General features: G+C 41.2%; 1 protein-coding gene across 1 annotated transcript in view; it reads right to left on the bottom strand.

The window, feature by feature from the left end:
• The window catches only part of DYNC1H1 (dynein cytoplasmic 1 heavy chain 1), a 44202-nt gene extending 25624 nt beyond the window's left edge, over positions 1 to 18578 (bottom strand). The window contains exons 1-28 of the mRNA XM_035326950.1: positions 18244 to 18578; positions 15821 to 15908; positions 15077 to 15250; positions 14369 to 14624; positions 13258 to 13444; positions 12801 to 13072; positions 12463 to 12690; positions 10552 to 11628; positions 10067 to 10246; positions 9440 to 9589; positions 9021 to 9167; positions 8743 to 8883; positions 8417 to 8593; positions 8204 to 8314; positions 8004 to 8123; positions 7541 to 7780; positions 6861 to 7016; positions 6412 to 6525; positions 5678 to 5788; positions 5388 to 5597; positions 4853 to 4999; positions 4463 to 4629; positions 3624 to 3797; positions 2723 to 2888; positions 2455 to 2643; positions 2174 to 2368; positions 1213 to 1495; positions 853 to 953 (exon numbers count right to left, since the gene is read on the bottom strand). Of these exons, the coding sequence (XP_035182841.1) occupies positions 853 to 953; positions 1213 to 1495; positions 2174 to 2368; positions 2455 to 2643; positions 2723 to 2888; positions 3624 to 3797; positions 4463 to 4629; positions 4853 to 4999; positions 5388 to 5597; positions 5678 to 5788; positions 6412 to 6525; positions 6861 to 7016; positions 7541 to 7780; positions 8004 to 8123; positions 8204 to 8314; positions 8417 to 8593; positions 8743 to 8883; positions 9021 to 9167; positions 9440 to 9589; positions 10067 to 10246; positions 10552 to 11628; positions 12463 to 12690; positions 12801 to 13072; positions 13258 to 13444; positions 14369 to 14624; positions 15077 to 15250; positions 15821 to 15908; positions 18244 to 18514 (5832 nt within the window). The 5' untranslated portion in view covers positions 18515 to 18578. The remainder of the gene's footprint in view (positions 1 to 852; positions 954 to 1212; positions 1496 to 2173; positions 2369 to 2454; positions 2644 to 2722; positions 2889 to 3623; positions 3798 to 4462; positions 4630 to 4852; positions 5000 to 5387; positions 5598 to 5677; positions 5789 to 6411; positions 6526 to 6860; positions 7017 to 7540; positions 7781 to 8003; positions 8124 to 8203; positions 8315 to 8416; positions 8594 to 8742; positions 8884 to 9020; positions 9168 to 9439; positions 9590 to 10066; positions 10247 to 10551; positions 11629 to 12462; positions 12691 to 12800; positions 13073 to 13257; positions 13445 to 14368; positions 14625 to 15076; positions 15251 to 15820; positions 15909 to 18243) is intronic.
• Positions 18579 to 19011: the final 433 nt, after the last annotated feature.

The following is a 19011-nucleotide window of genomic DNA, read 5'->3' as shown; positions in this document are numbered from 1 at the left end:
AACCCATGTCAGCTGGGAATTTGTGATCCTGCCACTGTGGTAGGATCCCTACTGTCAGTGGCAGGAAGGGGACTGGGTGCAAGGAAGGAGTATCAAGCACTATGTCTCCTAAACTTATCCCTCCCTAGGCACTTTATTATGGCCACCGCTAGAGGCCAAACACTGACTAAATGAATCAAACACAGCTGTACAGGAAAAAATCACAACACACAACATATGGACACCGCACCAGAGTCCAGGACGGACTAGAATTACTTGTCTTTGCTCTGTGCTTCTCTTCACATAAACACCTCACAGAGGTTTTGAGATATCTGCTGTGTTGCAATTGACTGAAGCATTTAATCTGGTTCTCAGTTTGAAGATGTCAGTAATTTTGAAATATCTGTGTACATTTTCTTATTTTTGAGTAATCCTTCACATACTGAGGAAAACTCTTTAGCTTTGCCATGACAGTTAATTTGGTAATCATGCAGCCTCAAACTCCCCTCTGTTCTCCATTAATTTGTCTTGATAGTGCTGGTTTAAAGTTTCTTTCCTAATGCCAGTCTTAAGCTCCACTTCCCTGTACTTCGTATTCCTTTTCCTCCATTTGCTGCTATTGAACTACCAGTCCTAAAGAGAAAAACAAAACAAACAAACAAAAAAACTAGAAGAACATCCCCCCCCCCCCCGCAAACAATTTTACTTCAGGCATTTTTTTGTTATAGAGCATCTGTATGACGCATGGATACCTGCTCAGTTAAGTGTTATAGATGATCATTTCAAAAGTAAACACTGCTGGCTGTTTTAAACTTCTGAAGAGATTTTTAGTGCTTGATAGCACAGACTACAATTTTAAATCAAACAACTTACCTGGAAGTCAAATGTCTCATCACAGTTGAAAACCAACACGAAGCGGCCAAGCTGATGTCCAAGAGCCTTAACAGATTCTGTTTTACCAGTGCCAGCAGGACCTAGTTTTGAAGCGAGACAGACATGCTTCAGTGTTTACAGTCTGAGTTACCAGTGCTCAACTATGTAATCTGCCAGTATTCTGAATCCAAAGGTCCCTGACAAGAAGCCTAAAATGGTTATACCTTCTTTCCCCAAAAGACTGTTTTGTTCTTAAATGTCATAGTTTAAAACATTCAGAAACCTTATATTCAAGCTATAAATTAAAGAGAAGTTTATATACTTGTCTCAAGATTTTGTTTTACTTCAGTACAAACGTACCAAATGGCGATCCTCCAAGTCTTGCCTCCAGGGCTTGTGTCATTGTCAGGTAACAGCGGTCTGTAAGAGGCGTCTGTACTAGCTTATCCTGAACACCAAGGTACTCAAAACCATAGTTGAATTTGGCATTTGCCATCTGAATGGAGAGCTGTTGAAGTACATCTGTCTGTTTTGGGTCAAAGTAGAACCGCATTTGGCTGAGCCACTCAAAGGATTTGGAGTTGTCGACCTTGCTTTTGATCAGCGATCTCGTAACATCTCTCTGGTGCACCAACTCAGTGATCTGGAGAATGAAGCAACTCATTAGACCACAGCAATACAAGCCATTGCTAATAAAGCCAGGAACTCTACAGCTTTTCAGATTAGCGTAGTGAATTGCCATCACTCGGAAATCATGACCTACCAACAACCTCTGCCTTAAAAACTGTTGATATGGAGACAGAACTAACAAAGTTGACTGCTCTTGCTAAGTCCTAGCTCTCAGTTTGCTCCTCTGTTTGTCTGTTAATCCATTACACTACCGAACAAAGTACTTTACGTGCCAGAAATTATTAAGACAAATAATCTAAAAAGAGCTTTCCCTTTAAAAAGGAACAACCGAAGGTGATTCTATTCCCTGTCCCCACCCCTCTATCCTTATCTACAAACAAAAACATATCATTATTACTATAATGGCAGCATAGTAAGCTATTTTCTTTGGAATGAACAAGTCAGTGCCTTCCACATTTGAAACAGCCAGTCTGAGTGAGCTAGTCTAGAATATGGCATCATGCAGTAAGTTGAGCAGAGTTAAAAACTACAGCGGCCTACAGGACTAGGGCTTGATGTCGTTGCTTAAATTGCTTTAAGCTTTTTTTTTTTTTCCCTGGAGGAAAAAAGATGTCAGACTACTTGATTTTTCATTAACCTTTTACAAAACCTCACCTCCTAACCCACAAGAGGAAAGGAGGTTTTCACTTACCAAGTGCTCCAGTTTCCTTCTGCGAAGAGGTGGCTGCTCCATCAGCACAGAGTCTGCCAGGACATTGAGTGTGACCTCCACATTAGCCAGCACTGACTGGAGAGGACTGCTGTCCCCACCTCCACCCATACCGTTGAGGGCTGACTCAACATTCTCAGACCATGCAATCTGGGCTGACAGGACAACAAGCTGAGCCTGTGTAAAAAGAAGAATCCTCATCAGACAGTTTTCCTCAGTAAAGTACCCAAGCTGCGATATGCTTATATGTTCCATACTGATACCTGGTATTTGTCAATCCAAGAGATGTAGACTGCCGGATCAATTGATGTTGCTTTTCCGAAGATTTCTACTTCAGTAACAGATTCTGCAAGCAATTTAGCAAGGGTCACCCTCATTTCTTTCTCAACAAGAGTGAGCCACTCATTGATCTTGGGATGTTCTGTGATGGAGACAGGTGTTTTGAACAGCACCTGCAAGAATTATGTTCAAGTCAATCTACGTTCACATATTTACAAAAAATTATTTTAAAAAGAAACACTGCAACTCTACCTCCTCTCCTTCCCGTGAGGATATTCCCAAAACCACAGAGTTATCTTCATTGAGAATAATGCTAGAAACGCCAGCAAACATCTTCTTGAAGTGTTTCTGCAGCTTAGCAACATTCTTGCTGTTTCCAATGATTTCAAGCAAGTCCTCATCACCAACAAAGTAGAACCTAATAACCATATAAAATTAGATCTGTATCACAACTCCAACCATCACTTTTTATTTTTTCATACTTCATAGACAGCCACTATGTGGGAATAACTGACACTCATTTCTCCAATACTGTAAGAGGACAAGAACCACTTATTTGCTAGAAGAGCTCAGTTCTAATCCTTAGTCTCAGTTCACATGATCTGTACCATATAAAAGCGTATACTTACTCCATGCTCTGGAGTATTTTCTTTACCTATCCATCACTGAAGCACCCACAACAGTGCCTGGGACTTAATTAAGACAGGTGGAACTCCCACTCAATACCTCCTCACGTAGAGTCACACTCTTACGCTTTCATGCTAAGTGATAAACTAGTTGACAGCTATGGGTTAATTCAGAATCAATAACTTAAATACTGGACTGTGCCAGTTTAGATTCTGTCCTTCAATCGTATGCCAGAATTAAGCAGTTCCAAAGAGAATCTGTAAGTTTATAGAAATCAGCTGCAATGGTTCTTTGAGTAACTTCTGAATCCCATGACCAGACACAGACGATCAAGTAAAGTTTTAGTTCCACTTTCTGAGAAGCTGCTATAACTGAATTCTGTACTTGGAAGACACAGATATACAGCTGTAACATCTTATATATACACGATACGTAAAAACTGGAAGAGGCTTTACCTAACAGAATGTTCCTGTACAGAAATATCAAGTTACTTTACTTCAAGAGTCAACTGAAGTCAACTTCTTACCGAGGGAAAGAGGACCTCTCCCTTTCTAGGTATTCTCCCAGTGCCTTCTGGATCTTTCCAAGCAAGTCTGCCAGTCTCTCTAGTGACCTTTGCACTCCTTGAATGTTAAGGACATCCATCACAAGTGGAGATTTGGACACCTTTTTCATCAGTGCCAAAAATTCAGTGCTGATGCTGCAAGTAAAATAACATGGTACGAGAGTATGAATTCAGTAACCACAGGCCTGCAGAATTCCAAAATTAGTTGTCTCTACACGACCACTGCCTTATGGAACACAAGACTAAATACACCAAATAGATCTTAATTTACCTCAAGACAACAACAACAAAATCAAGCTTTTGTGCAATGTTATATCTATCAACTCCACTGCTGAAGGTCTAATTTTCTTCATTTCCTGAAGAGATGCATAAAATTCTTTGATCTGACTGGAAGTGTGTGCAAGAATGATCAAAGTGACTTAAAGTGGAGGAAGAAAACAGCGTTTTAGGGTGAGACTAAAGGCTGTGACAACTGAAATCAGCCTGCTTTGTACAGTCAGAAAAATCCCTGAGGTACCTCACTGGAACTTGCGAGAAAAATCACTTAATTCCAATCTACTTCTAAAAACTGTATACTACCCTTTTTAGTATAAGCCTTTTACGGTCACAACTGTTTACAGGCATTTCGTGCTTTGTCTGCGTGATGAACTTAAATCTGGGCTGTAATCCAACCAGACTAGGTAAGAATACAATTAACGTTTCAACTTAGAAAAGTGCTACACTGAAGTCATGAAATTACAGGCTTGTCCATAAGATGCCCGGAGGGAGGCAAGAAAGGAAAAAAGCAATTAGAATGTTACCTCTGGAACCGCTGGGTCTCAACAGGCAGCAAGTGCTTGATGTCTGCACTACCCGTAAAGATACCCTCCAGGTAGACCCATCGCCTTTGGACGTCTATCCAGACATCAAAGAGTGCCATGATACGGTTCAGCTTATCTTCCCAGCTGAGGGCATCTTCCTCAAACACCTGAAGTTTATACACTGCATTAATACTCATTTTAATAATATCAGAAATTTCATTGCTAATAATTGTTAGTGGAAGCAGTTGTTTATGGTAACAAAGCATGTATATGCAATTAATTATCTGTCAACCTAAAGAGCTAATATAGCTTTTGCTGATGATCACATATACTAAACAAGACAGGAAGGTAGAATTAAATTAAATTGTTTGGCTTTTTTCTGCATTTTACCTTGTAGTATGGTGATAGCTTCATAGCAGACACGCTATTAATGTGCTCTTTTACTTTGTTGAAAAGGTCATCCCATCCACGAATCAAACGACATTTGTTCTGGTAATTGACTAAGTCCAGTTCATAAGTGTTCCACACTTCTCTTATCTGAAGGAAAGATGGTTGATATACAACATCAATTATTTCTGCTTCAGCACAATAACAAAGTAGAAATGTATTAATCAGATTTTTCTTTTTACCCAAGTATTCTGGGCTTACACTCAAGCTTTTGTTAAAAATATTGAGAATATGATACAACTAGGTAAAATAAACAAGTTGAGGGTTTTTTGCAGTCACTGACTGCTCTTCCCAAATGTTGCATTTTTCATCAGTGAAAACTTTTACAGCTTCAAGTTCTTCCCCAGAACAGTGTTCCACGGAGTCCCAAGCACTTGTATCAACATCTTAGATTGACAGGTTTACTAGACAAGCGTCAGCCACCTGACAAAAAGGCTCTGATGTTACTACGTGCATACACACAAAAGTTGATACTTGCCTGTTTCAAGAACTCTTCCAAAGCCATCTCTCCCTGAGCCACGAGCAGCACATCTTTGACAATTGCTTCATTTCTCTGTAAATCAACATCCCAGATCTGTCCCAGGGTCAATTCTGAGACAACCCAGTTAACATGAAGCCTCTTCATTAGCTGTTTCCAGTGACGATCTTTAAGTGCCTCTGATTTCAGTTCAATAACTAACATGTTTATCTAGAAAAGACAAGAAAGCAAGTTACATCTTGGAACATGAATTACACAATTCATGCATTTTAGAAATGAGTATAACTTACCTTCATGTAGCCTTTTAGAAGTCTCTGAACATACTCATAGGAGGCATACTGTCGCAAGCGGGCAGGGAAGTTTTTCAGTTGGTTCAGCAAACCATCGAGGTTTTGTCGAAGCTGTCAGTAACATAAAAGAACTGAAATATTTCTCTGGAAGTGCAGTGTATAAAGACGTACTAGTAAAAGTTAACATCTCATTTGAGAGATTTCTGTGAAAATCTAAAGTTTAATCGACAGGACAGCTCTTTTAACATTATATGTAGTTGTGTAAGATGTGGTTGCTCTGTAGTTGGGAATTTAATTTGATTGGTCTGATTAAGATTTATGAAATAGCATTGTAACAGGCATTTATAACGTAGTATTCCTACCGCTGTCTGCCCCCTGGCCACTGAACTAAAACTGATGCTGTTCATCCAACCATATCATGAAGCTTTCCTATGGAGGTCCAACAGACTATTTAAAACCAGCGTAGTATACATATTCTCCCTATACAGTACAATCTCAATTTCAAGACTACTGGAATTTCACAGGCCCACTGGAGAATTAAGTTATGATAGATCCTGTGGAATTTTTTTAAGCTTAGCATGAGAAGAAATATGCTCATGAGATACTGAAAAAGTTACATAAACACTGAAAATGATCTTGAATGTGACAATTGAGCACATCTATCTCAAGAAGTCTAATTCCTAATTCACATACTTGCAGTAGTTATATTGTTTACAGATACAGTAGTGAAATACCTTGCGAGGCTGTACTGAAACCCAGGGTTGTTCTTTCATTTGATCAATCTGTTCCCAGACCTTAGAGAGTTCAGACCAGACGCCTTTGAGATCCTGCAACTCTTCTAATGCTACCTATAGTAAAGAATGAACCAAACATCAAGAGTTAGTGATAATTTCTTCAAAGTCATTAGCATGGGGGATTTAAACAGAATACTTTTAACGTGTCAGAAACCTTCATATAGCTTGCCAATTCAACAAAATTGCAATAGCAAGTGACCCAGATGAGATTCTTCTAACTGCTCACATAATAGCTTCAAAAGATTAAGGCAGTCATGAACAATCTTTTAAGGCTAGAACTGGATGAGTGTGGACACCGGCACCCGCAGGGTATAAGTCACTTTCTTAAACGACGTGCAAGATGGAACTGAAACACTGTGCTGACAAGAAGCTGTATGAACAGTTTATACCTGGACACGTTCTTCACTGCCACTGAGTAGTCCTGTATCTGTTAGTTCCAGAGCTTCTTTGGCCTTTGCACACTTCTCACGATCATCTTTCAGCCTACCAAATTTTCCTTCATAAATGGTAAGAGCTTGAAGAGCTTCTTCTGGACGCAGGTTTCCCTAAAAATTGGATGAGATACATTAATCCAAAAACCCTAAAAGTAACTTGAAGCTAATTCAAAAGCAAGAACTGAATACCAAATGTTGGTCTGTCTCCTTATTTTTCTATTTCTCATATGCTGGCAATGAGGCTACACACCAATTTTTTTAAGTCTAATGCCACTTTTAGATGTACTTTTTAGCTTTACTGAATACCACTATGGGGTTGGGGGAGAAAACCCTTTCTTCTGAATCTTCCTACCTGCACACCTCTTAAAAAGCATTGGTTTCAGCCAAAGTTCTGTTAGTAACTGAAGCTGTTCTGCTTTTTGCACCTAAGACACTTAGACTGTAAGGTTAGACTTCTCTCTGCCACCCAAGTAAATAAATCAACCAACAAGTTATAATAGAGCATTCACAAAAAGACTTTAACCATCATGTATAATGAAAAGCTACAGAAAAGTTTAAAAATAAACTGCTTTGTTCTTGCTAAGTGCAAAGAAACTACCTCATTTGGTAAATGAGTATTAATCGTTACTACTTACTGTTACGGGCTTTGTTTTCTCCCAGTCTGTTAGCAAGTCAGTTGTTCTGCTCTCCACTGCCCGATCCTCTTGAACTATCTTCATCTGCAAGTTCGCTACTTGCTGCTGAATGGCAGAATCCTTCCGACGCATGATGTCATTAAAGGCACCCCATTCTCCCTCAATGTTGTCAATGTACAGCCAAGAGGATGGAAACTGGAACCTCTGTTTCTCAAGCAACCGCTGACCATTGCGATAAAGCTACAGGAGACAGCGATTCTAAGTTAGTTTTGTCTTTTTAACTGATGTTGCAAGACTAAATACTCAACACGTTAACAAGCACTCGCTACAGAGAATCCTCAGGATACAAAGTTCAAGTCTGTTCTCAAGAGGACTTGAATATCACGATGCCAAGCTTGAATATCATCTCAAGAATTACGTCTGACATTCTTAGAAGCAAGAATCGTTAGGCAAGGCAACATACCTCAACTTGTTTTTCAAACTGCTTGATTTTACGTTTCAGGGATTGCACGTATGTGATGAATGTCACTGCATCTGATGTGCTGGCAGTATCCACTGAATGCTGCTCCAGTTCTTGACGGGACTGTTTGGAGAAACAATTCAGTGATTTAGAAGTCTAGAGTAAGTTCATCTGAAAGTGAAAAACTAGAGATGGATTCTTACCTTAGAAATCTGTGAATGGAACTCTGTCATATTCTGACCGAGCATTTGGCCAAATTTGCTGAGTACTTCCTTGTGCCAGGAGTCGTACTTCAAGTTCACCTTTGATTGTACCTACAGTTGAATTGAGTTACATAATAGTTAATAGCTTTGTTATTTTCTGTTATACACCCATTCTGAAATATAATGCATTTGTCAAGACCTATAATTTCCTACCTTGCCATAGTCTATCACAACAGGTCCAAATTCCTTTCTAGTTTCTGCATTGTCAAATGTTCCTCTGGCCTTTCTTATCTGAACTAAAAGAGCTTGCCACTTATTTAGGTCTTCTCCAAGGCGGTTGTATATGTTTTCAGCCTGCATATCCCACAGACACTGGTACTGCAGCCAAACCTAATAAAAGATATTTCACAATGTTCAGAACTTTTCCAGTATATTCTAAAAGATGTTTTTCCCTACTCCTGAAAATTCTTATAAAGGAGAACTGAGAGAAAAGCCCGTGTTCATTTTCGCTGTAGCATCATGTGGTGTCAACCTCCTACCTTAACATACTGTTCCACCTCAGTCACAATTCCCATGACAGCAGAGTACGACTCCTCCAGGGCAGCAGGGCCATCAGGCATCCGTGTCAATGCATTACGATAGAACTTCTCTTCCTCAGACAGCTCATAATGCACTCCGACCTGAAAACCACGTGATATACATGAATTTCTAGTGCACTTATATTTGATCCTACAGCAACACACTAAGATACTGAACACAATTAAGTGTGAAGTAAAAGTAATTGCTCAGACCTTAGATACAGTTTCATTACACCTACCTGATATCTCTGACTTTGAATTCTTGGTAGTGACAGGATTACCATTTTCCAAGAAAACATTTCCTGGTAAAGTTTGTATCTGCACTCTTCAATTGGTGGATTCAAGTATATCACCTGGTTGGTTATTCGTAGCTCATGTACAATGTTCTGCAGATAGAGTGAACACATTCAGTTTTACTGCAAGACACTACTACAACAAACACATTGACAAGAACTTTGGACTTCATGATGTCCCACATTTTTGAAAAGCAAGTAGCACTTATATGGCAGAAAGCAAGTATTCCTCCAAAGCCAGATGCAAAAATATTTATCTCCCATAAAAGACTCATATATAATTATTGCATTAAGTAATTGCCAATGAAGAAAAAAACACCACCACCACCACCCCAAACAAAAACACAAAAAAAACAACCACTTACTTTAATCTTGGGTTCTCCCCCAGGTTTGTGGCTCACTTGAGGAGCATCTGTATCCATGTCAACTTCTGCTTTGTCATCCGCTTGTCCAAGAAGAACCTGGGTCCAGGCTCTCAGCCCAGCTTGCAAGCGAACACCGAGGATTCTTTCAATCTATGGGGAGTAGGCCACATTGGAGGAAAAAGCTGCATATTACTGCATAAGGATCCCCACTACAACATATTCTGACACCCAGGTATGCTACGGAGTCTTAAAGAACCATATACTCCTTTACCAAGTAATTAAAAAGAGATTTAAGCGTTTTGGTAGTTTTTTTCAGTCAATATCAATTTAAAGCTTCCTCTGTCCTCCTGGACTTTAATAGAATTAAGCATTTTTAACTGCTTTGCAGTTGACCTAGTGTCCAAAAACCTGAAACTTAACAGGCAGAACCAAGCACCATTAGGGCAAATAGCCTTCACTATCAGCATAAAAAACCTTCCCCATCCTTTATCTACCTTGCTCTTACAGCTAGAAAGCTATCAAACAGTCAAGCTATATCAAAGGAATAATTTCCCCTTGAATTCACTGATCCCAAAATAGAACAGCTGCCAACAAAGAGGACTGGCATCTTATACTGCTCAAACCTACCTCCATATCCAACTTATTGACCCAGATTGGCAAGTTTGAATATGAATGGAGATTTAAGTCATCCACAGCTTTCTGAACCCTGTTTAAGATTTCAGAGAAAGTCTTGTGATCATACATGCATGTTTCCAGTGATCTCACTTCCAGGTCTATTTTCTCTTCAATAATGAGCAGATCATCCACCTAAAGAAAAAACAGAATGTTTAGTTTGACAGGTTAGATACAATGATATCCAAGCAGAAATGGTTAGTCACTTCTCTTTACTTGGATACAGCAAGATGATCAAATTTAGTAGTACTGAAACATCCATTCAGTTGGACAATTTGTGTCAATTCAGTCAGCTACTTAAACAAAGAGCTATAGAGACTATACTGAGCAGGCCATCAGCTATCAAATCCCAGTTGTGGTTAACGACTCATTACTGAAGCATGAATGTAAAAACAATTGCAGTAATTTCAATTTTTTGAAAGATAAATAATAAAACAAACCTTTTCCTGGAAACTGAAGACAGTCTCAGCCAAACGTTGCACATATGGATCAAGTTTGTATGACTCCCACACGAGTGCAATACCTTCTGCAATCAAAGCCTGAACCTCTTTCTTCAGACCAGCAACCAGAAGTGAAATGGTGTTACGCTCTTCAACTTTCTCACATGTTCGCTCATATGTACGGACGCTTTCAATGAGAGAAATGGCAAATGGATAGAGCTGGTTTGCTTGGTGAGCTTTGTTGACAATTGCTAGTGGAACACGGAAACCCAGCCACTTCAGGTTTCGCACTTCTTTGGAAAGTGTAATTATTTCTGGAAGGAAGTTGACTTTCAGTTTCAGGACGTTTCCAGTTCGACCTCTAACACGAGTGCTTTCAATGGTGAAAATACGGCCAGAGACACCGAGGTTGCGTTGCTGAACTTTTCTTGCCCAGTCATCAAAGATCTCTTGAGTGTTGAGCTTCATGCGAAAGCTATCTCCATCTTGCTTTAGTTTCTGACCTTCTACATGATTCTCCCAACCCTTACCAAGGACATCCTCAACACGCTTCATGTAAGCAGTGAGTTGTCTGTCAATTTGTTTTGCCCAAATTATAGACCCAGACACTGGAGGCAAGTCACGAACATGACTCATTTTACAAGCTTGACTTTGGGGGTATTGTACCTTAAATTTATCATGAAGAGACTCAATATCATCTTTCACACGCTGGATCAGTTGTGTTTGATATTCACGAATAGCACCTCGAATGTGAGGCCTGACAAACAAGGCATTAAACCGAGAGAAGATTCTGAACATTTCATTGGCATTCTTTGCTGTACCAAGCTGGTCTCTCAAACGGGCAGTTATCCTTGTTTCAACCCTATCAATTCTTTCATCATATCGTTTCATTGCTGCCTCCCAGGCTTCTGTACCTTCTTTGGAAACATCTAACCCATCTACTTCCTTAACATTCTCATAAGCGAGATTGACTTCTTCAATTGCATTAGCATCTGCAGCATCAAAAAGTACTTCTGCTACTTTCATATCTTGAGGTTCTGGTACCTCGCCTTGATTTTGCTGGGCAACAGCAGTTACCTGTATTAAAAATAAGGGTTTAAGTGAGTTAGATGCCTCAAAATTTGCCTAGAAATAGCTAAACACAGTCTGTTCTAATAAGCATTGCAAAAACCTCACAAATTAACATGCAAATTCCTAGCAAATTTTAGTAACGTCTCAGATTTAAGTTCACTAAGGAATAGGACAAAAGAGTTACTTTATAAACTTCCACTACTGTGTAGCATAGTCTTCATTTTCTGCTATGCTTTAGTCAAGCTCAAATACATATATATACACACACCAATTAATCTGCTCTATTTTAAGTCTGAACTTGCTGTGTCTGTTAACATGAGCATGGTCACATAGTATGTGAAGCATGGCAGAGTTAAAACTAAGTCTATTAGCAAGGGTTCATAAGCAGACCAGTTTGGGAAGCAGAAAGTGAAACTGTTATGTTAGTTTCATATTGGGGAATTTTAAAGCTACAGTGTAAATGAAGTTTCTGCAAATTAAATCCACTTTCTCCTCTAATTTGTAGAGATATTTCCTGCATTTATACATAACTTGAGTTCTTTAGAAAGAAGAGGAGATCTGCAGGACTAGCATCTGCCACATTGTAACTGAAGTTTCATGTCTCTTCCCTTGCTAGTCTTCTGCAGTTCTACTAGCACAATCCAATAGAATTGAATGTTAAGATAGACCATAAAACAGAATTACTACAGTTGGGGAAAAATGAACATTTGCTACCTAGATACCAGGACTATGCATTTAGTCACCTACTTCAATACAGCCCTCCCCTTCCTCTGCATCATTAAATATTGCCTACAAGCAAAAAGGCATGTAGATTTTCTGTCTGGTAACAATCAAGATTACCTGAGGCCGCAAGACTCTCACAATAACTGCCCTCAGCTGCTCATGCTGACGCCTGAATTTCCTCATTTGGTCAAGACGAGACTGGAGTTTCCTATGAGCAGGATTGATACGCCACACCATCTTCAGGTTCTCTTCCCTTTTCCTTTTTACAATATCTCTCAGCAGAACTTGTAGCTTCTCATATTCATCATCCCAGGTTTGGAAAACTTCAAAGCATGCAACCATTACCTGAAGAAAGTTTTAGGATAAAAACTTGAGCTCCCAAATGAAGTACTTCCTTATAATCACTACTCAATGCAAAAATAAAGCTGCTAGCATTGTGAAAATCATAAACATACCTTTTCAAACTCTTCATAGGCAACATGCATCAGTTTTCTGGTTCCCAACACTTTAAGCAGCTGAGAGCTCAGATCTCTTGATATAGCTTCCACGAGACGCAATGCCCTTTGAATTGGGTATTTCGTGTTTCTGATTTTTCTCAAATGGGTAAATATTGCAACAAGGGCCTGCCTTATTTTGTCGAGCTCGGTAGCTGACAGCAAGTCATTCAGTGGAAAGTCTTTCATCAATGGATTATAGTCGTTCACAGTTTCCAGTGCCTGTTTTAGACCTAAATGTAATAGAAGAGATTTTGACTTAGAACTTTTCATTTCATTAATCCAATCTGTACAAGACAGTAGCTTTAACTAGATCAACTTTACACAGCAGTGGTCTTTGTACCACATTACTCAAGTTTTGTAAGAAGTTAATTTCCACAGGACATTTGTGAAAAATCTTATTGAGCAGACATTTTACCTGTGTCTGTATCAAAGCTGACAGTCGCATGGAAACGTTTGCCGTGTTTCAGAATATCCAGAGTTAAAAGAACTTCTGGACTTTCACGTTTTTCCTGAATACGATACAGAGCACGTTCCAGGTTTAACCAGAAGCTTATCTCCTGCAACGCAGTGCCTGATGCAGGATCTCGATCAAGTTTGGTCACCTTAAAAATAATAACAAGAAAAAAAAACAACAACAGGGAGTGAGGGAGGGAGATAAGCATTTTATTTACATATTTCAACTGTAAAAGCTTTATTACTAAATGTAATCAAGACACATAATATCTACTAGGTTCTAATATTCAAACATGAGTAAGTTTTGGCAATCATTCTGTGAGAAGTATAGGAATCACAGTACAAGAGTCAAGGTTTAATTCCAGTGGTCTTAAAGGTTGGTTTTTAAGACCTTAATGTACTACCTTCATCATGGCCTAAAAAAGTCACCTCTCCACTTTCCTGATCAACACCTGTATTTTGATTAATGACAGATGAGCCAGGCAAGAAAACACACATTTTATCCTCTGAAGTTAGCAAGGGCACTGCTTTCCCAGGAGCACTAGGTGTTCACTGTGCCCACGGAAAAAAAAATTCTGAGTGTCACTCTTTCTGAGTGACAGTAGAAGAACAGCAGAGTTCTTCTGAAAAGTAGCAGGCAAGAGTACAAGAGAATATGAAATAGGAGTAGAGCATCTGTTGTGAAGTGTTTGTGGATGCGCCTGGAGAAATAACAAAACTAAACTAAAAAACAAGTCCTGTTTCTCTCAACCTGCTGTACAGATTTGAGGAATGGTTACAACCTTCACCAGGATACTGCCAGTTACTTAAGCCTGTTTATTCCAGTAGAGACAAAAGTTATGTTCTCAACTATTTGCAGAATAATTTAGACTAGACTTTCAAATTTAGACTAGGCTGAGTCTAGTCTAGAGTTAGACTAGAGTCTTTGGTGGCTCAGGAAACTGGTCACAGATCTCCAGAGTACCCTGCATGGAATAATATTTTACCAGTTAAACTGTGAAGATACTTAGAGGAATTTTTCACAGTACTACAAAGCAGTTTGTATCACATAGTCCAGCACTTGTCTTGTCTACCTTTTGTATCTCTCTAATCCAGCGATTGACTCCAGACTGTAGCTGATTGAGGAATAGCGGATCCTCAGCCTTCTCACCAAAATCTGTAACCTTTGGTTTTTCTCCACGTTCATAACACTGCTTGGCAACGTTAGTAATGGTTGCATGAATTGGCAAACTAATCTCTGGAATTTCAATATTCTGCTGCAGATGCAAGAGGCCCATTTCAAGTTCTGCAATCTTCTTCTCAACTGAAGGAGCCATCTTATCGCCATCCCTGAAAGAGCACAGGTATTTCCATATAAGAAGCCAAACCAAAAACCTTACATGACACATTTGAGCCATTTAAATTATTTCCCCAGGGTCAGCAGCAGCTTCATATGCAACTGTGCACTTAAATAACATACGACTTGGTTTGAAGAGTCACTGTCTTATTTTTTTAATTGATGGTAAATGAAAATGTATATGATGATTGTTTTTTTTTTCATTCATGGTAAAACCACTGTCGTGGTTTTACTTGGGAGGGCTTGGAGGGAGTCCTGATGTGGTGCCAGTATTGCACAGCAGTAGACACAACACTGGTGTGATACCACTGCTATTCTAGCTCCAAGTGCAGAGCACAGCCCTGTATGGGCTGCTGCAGGGAAAGTTAACTCCATCCCAGCCAGACCCAGCACAACACCTACTTTAATTCGTTAGCAGAGAAGTACAGTATTTATATTGAATTACCTGTCTGCTTTGCCAGATTCTCTGATATAGGACTTAAAAAAGGGAGCAACGGCATTGCTAATGAAAGAGTGTAATGTTTCATACGGAGAATCTTCGCTGAGAGTGAGCACTCTCAGTTGGGAAGACACTGGTTTGTCGGCATCAATCACTGGTGTACGCTTAATGAACGCCAGGCTGCAGAACAGAGAAGAGAGTTACCATTTGAAACTTAGTGACAGAATAGCTTTAACCTGACTGCAAGCTTCATTCACAGGAGTTAAATACTAACCTCCATTATCATATTTTATAACCTTGCTTCTGAGAGACTTGAAAACAAGTCTTCCAATAAATACATCTTTATACTTCAGTATTCAGCTGAACTTAGCTGTCAACGAGCACCCGGCAGTGTGTGCATGTTAGAAGCACACGCCTTAAGTAGCTTCAGGGAGGAAAGTGACATGGAATGGTTAAACAGTAACAAAAGATTACAGAACCCCAGATGTATGTATGCTTATAGGTATACTGATCAAATAAGCCCATTTCCTTTGTGTATCTTTATTTAACCTCAAGGCTATTAGTTCTAAAGTCCATTCCTTTCACCCTCATGATACACCCTTGTTTCATCAGAGCCTCCCCCTTGAAAAGCTACTGCCCCACCCAAATAAGCACTTGCACAAAGCATGAGGTAAATACTAATTATCAGTCTGTTTGTGTAGGTTTTGCTTTTACTAGGCAAAAATGTCAAGATCTATTTTACTAACGCACCTGTTTGATTTTATTCCATAATGAATGTCAGTGCTGATACTGTAGGAAATGAACTCTTTTTCCTCTTCTCCTTCATCTCCCACATCCTCTGCAAGAAATACACTATGTTAAGAAATATTTTATTTCTAAGGCATCTGTCACCCCCTCTCAAATGTCTTCTGCTACAACCAGGCGATTTTCTAACCTTTAATTCCTACACCAACTTATACAAAACAGCCGATGTTAAATTTAGCTTTGCAATATCCCTCAAATTCAGGATGGGTTCCCTGTTTTTTTGCACAACTCCATTAAATTTGTTTAGGTTGCTATAAAAAAAAGATTAAGCATTACAAGCAAATTATAATCCACATTCTACTTATAAAGCAGAATGAAATTTTCTGCAATACAGAACATGCACTTATTTGCAAAGATATGCTGCCAGGATAACTACCGTTCAGTGAGAACATTAAACAAATACTTTTTTCCTTTTATAGGCTGCTTTGTTTTTTCAGACATTTTCTTTGAAAGTGTTTTGGAAATTACGTCAGAACAAAAAAACGACCAACCAAACAACCCATAGGAAGTAGTCAGGCATTAGTACAGCCTACGTATCACAGATGATGTAATTACTGGAGATGCGGGGAGCTGTGCTGCAATGCAGAGATTTTGGTGCAGGTTACTCCCTGTTGGGAGACACACCCTGACTGGATGCATTGCACTGGACTCTCATTCTGCTCCAGTTTCATTAGGCACTTCATACAAGACATACTCTCAGGCTGTCACGTTTGCGATCCCAAGCAGCAGAAGTCTGATCACAGACACTACAGAAACCCTTGTGAAAGCTGTTGACAGACTGTGTAACAAGTGATATCACCCAACGTTTTAATTACTTAGAAATACAGCTTCTGTTCTGCTGTATACGTAATCAATAATTTGCTTCATATCTATTCCTTTAACTAATTTTGACAGAAATAGTTTTTAACAGTGTCAGGGACGACAAGATCTCCATAGGCCGCTGCACATTCTGAACACTGTTAAGTTTGATGGGGTGTCTGTGGGGGTCTCTGTCAGGAAATCCACTTTTGCCAAATAACTGATATTAATCCAGAAGATATTGATGGAAATGGCTTCTGTCCATAATGTACTAGTATTTAGCTTCTAGAACATGCAGTAAGGGTTTCAATATGCTTTTAATTATAGATTTGTGAAAGCAAGCCTGGAGCTAACTGATCACCACTGTATCATTACTTCCAACCCAAACTAAAGAAAACCAACCTCATGAGCCTGAAATAAGAGAACTTGGGAGATCATTTGCATAGCTTCTTAACACTCAGGGGACTTACTTTAAATCTTGCTAAATGCTGAATCACGAATTCATAAAGATTCTTTTTCTTCTCTAGAAAATTCTAGTTATCCCTACAGAAACAGAAGTCTCGAACTTTCAAATGGGAAGGAGGAAAATCAGCGGAAACATTATAACAAAGACAGGATATTTCAAGCAACATCTTAAGTGGAAGAACCTTCTCTAAGCTTCCTTTGATGTGCAGAAACTGTGGGAATGCATCCAGTATCTTATAGCGTGGCTGCTGACCTGCTACGCAACACAACGTGAAGTATGACTATGTTAAAATTTGACGCACATCTACAGGGACTGAACCAACAGCACGCTTGGAATAGAGATCCAGAAATTTAATGTTAAAATTTTGCAAGCTCAGACTGGTGGGCATGCAGCCAAATACAGATTGCAGGTTTTGTTTAACAGCAAATGCCTGTTGTGAATGAATTCTATTTTATTGGTGTTCATTGGCCTGGATTCTGCAACAAGAAGTGCCTATTTAGCGGCAGATTTGTTGATAAATTTCATGAAGAGCTACTTCTGAAATAAACGGAGTGTATAAATGACAGAAACGTCAGTCAGAGCCAGCTTTGCTGCGGTATTTAACGTAGCATTTGCCGAGATTTCCGATAAGCGTTTACAAACAGCACGCTCAGCAGCCCTCACTGACTAAACAAAGACGTGCAAGGCCTCAGTTAGGCTTTCAGAACTTGTGAGTCTGGCTAATTACCCACTGAGGAACACTTTCTGAGGGCCGATTCAGCCCCCCAGCCCGGTTTGCTCTGCCAGCAGCAGGTTACTGGTGTCGCCAAGGAGCCCGAGCAGAGGGCAGGCCGCAGGAGCGGCGCCCGGGGCCTACTGACGAAGCATTTCTCCCAGGCCAGCCCGCTGAGGCAGCGCCCATCGCATCCCCAGCCGAGACACGGCGCCCGGAGAACAAGGGACTCTGCACCAGGAACGCGGCCAGGCCCCGCCGCCCTGTCAGCCGCCGCCCCGGCGGCCCGCCGGACTCCGCCAGGCCCTTCCCTTCCTCCCGTGGCTCCCCCATCCCCTCGGCAGGGCGCCGCCGCCATTTTGTGAGCGCGGCGGCCGCGGGCCCTCGGCTCACCTTTGAGGGTGGAGCGCTCCACCAGCACCGTGTGGACCTGCGGGTCGGAGAGGAATTTGCGCATATGCTCCACGGCGCCCTTCTCCTCCAGCGCCGCCTCCAGCACCGCCGGCGCTTCGCCGCCATCCTCCAGCAGCAGCGGCACCAGCTTGCGCAGGTGCTTCTGCAGCACCGCCACGTCGGCCACGTTCTGCACGGCCGAGCCCGACACCTCCATGCCGCCTTCCTCGCCGCCGGGGCCGCCGCCCCCGCCGCTGCTGGAGTCGGACATGCCGAGACAGGAGGGAGGCAGGCAGGCAGCCGCGCTCCGCCCGCTCCGCCACCGCCCGCCGCGCTCCGAGCGCCGCCTCGCCGCCGCGGGGGAGGCTGGGGCGGGCGGGCCGACACGCCCCGGGGCCGGGCCGGGCTCAGGGCTCCGCTCCGGCTGGCTCCGGGTCCCGGAGGCAGCTGCCGAGATATTCGGCTCCGATCCCGAGAGGTCCCCGGGCTGCCCCCGCGGGGCGCTGGAGCCGCCGGCCGGGCTGCTGGAGGTCGGGCCTCGCAGGGCGGCGGCTGCTTCCCCTCCCTCCCCTGTGCTTTAACAGGAATCACCAGCGAGTATTGTGTGCGTTCCTTTGTTCGAGTTAACTTATTCTGAGGGGAAAAGCAGGCCGCGCCTGCCGCTGTGAGGACGACAGAAGGGAAAATCGTTCCTGGGGTTGCCTAGCAGGGAATGGACCCTGTACACCAGTAGTTCACAGGGAAGATGAGGTGTTCCAAGAGAATAGA

This window comes from Oxyura jamaicensis, chromosome 5, assembly GCF_011077185.1.
Source record: "Oxyura jamaicensis isolate SHBP4307 breed ruddy duck chromosome 5, BPBGC_Ojam_1.0, whole genome shotgun sequence".
Classification (NCBI taxonomy): Eukaryota; Metazoa; Chordata; class Aves; order Anseriformes; family Anatidae; genus Oxyura; species Oxyura jamaicensis.
Note: the sequence above shows the minus strand (reverse complement) of the source record. Positions and strands in the feature narration are given on the sequence as shown.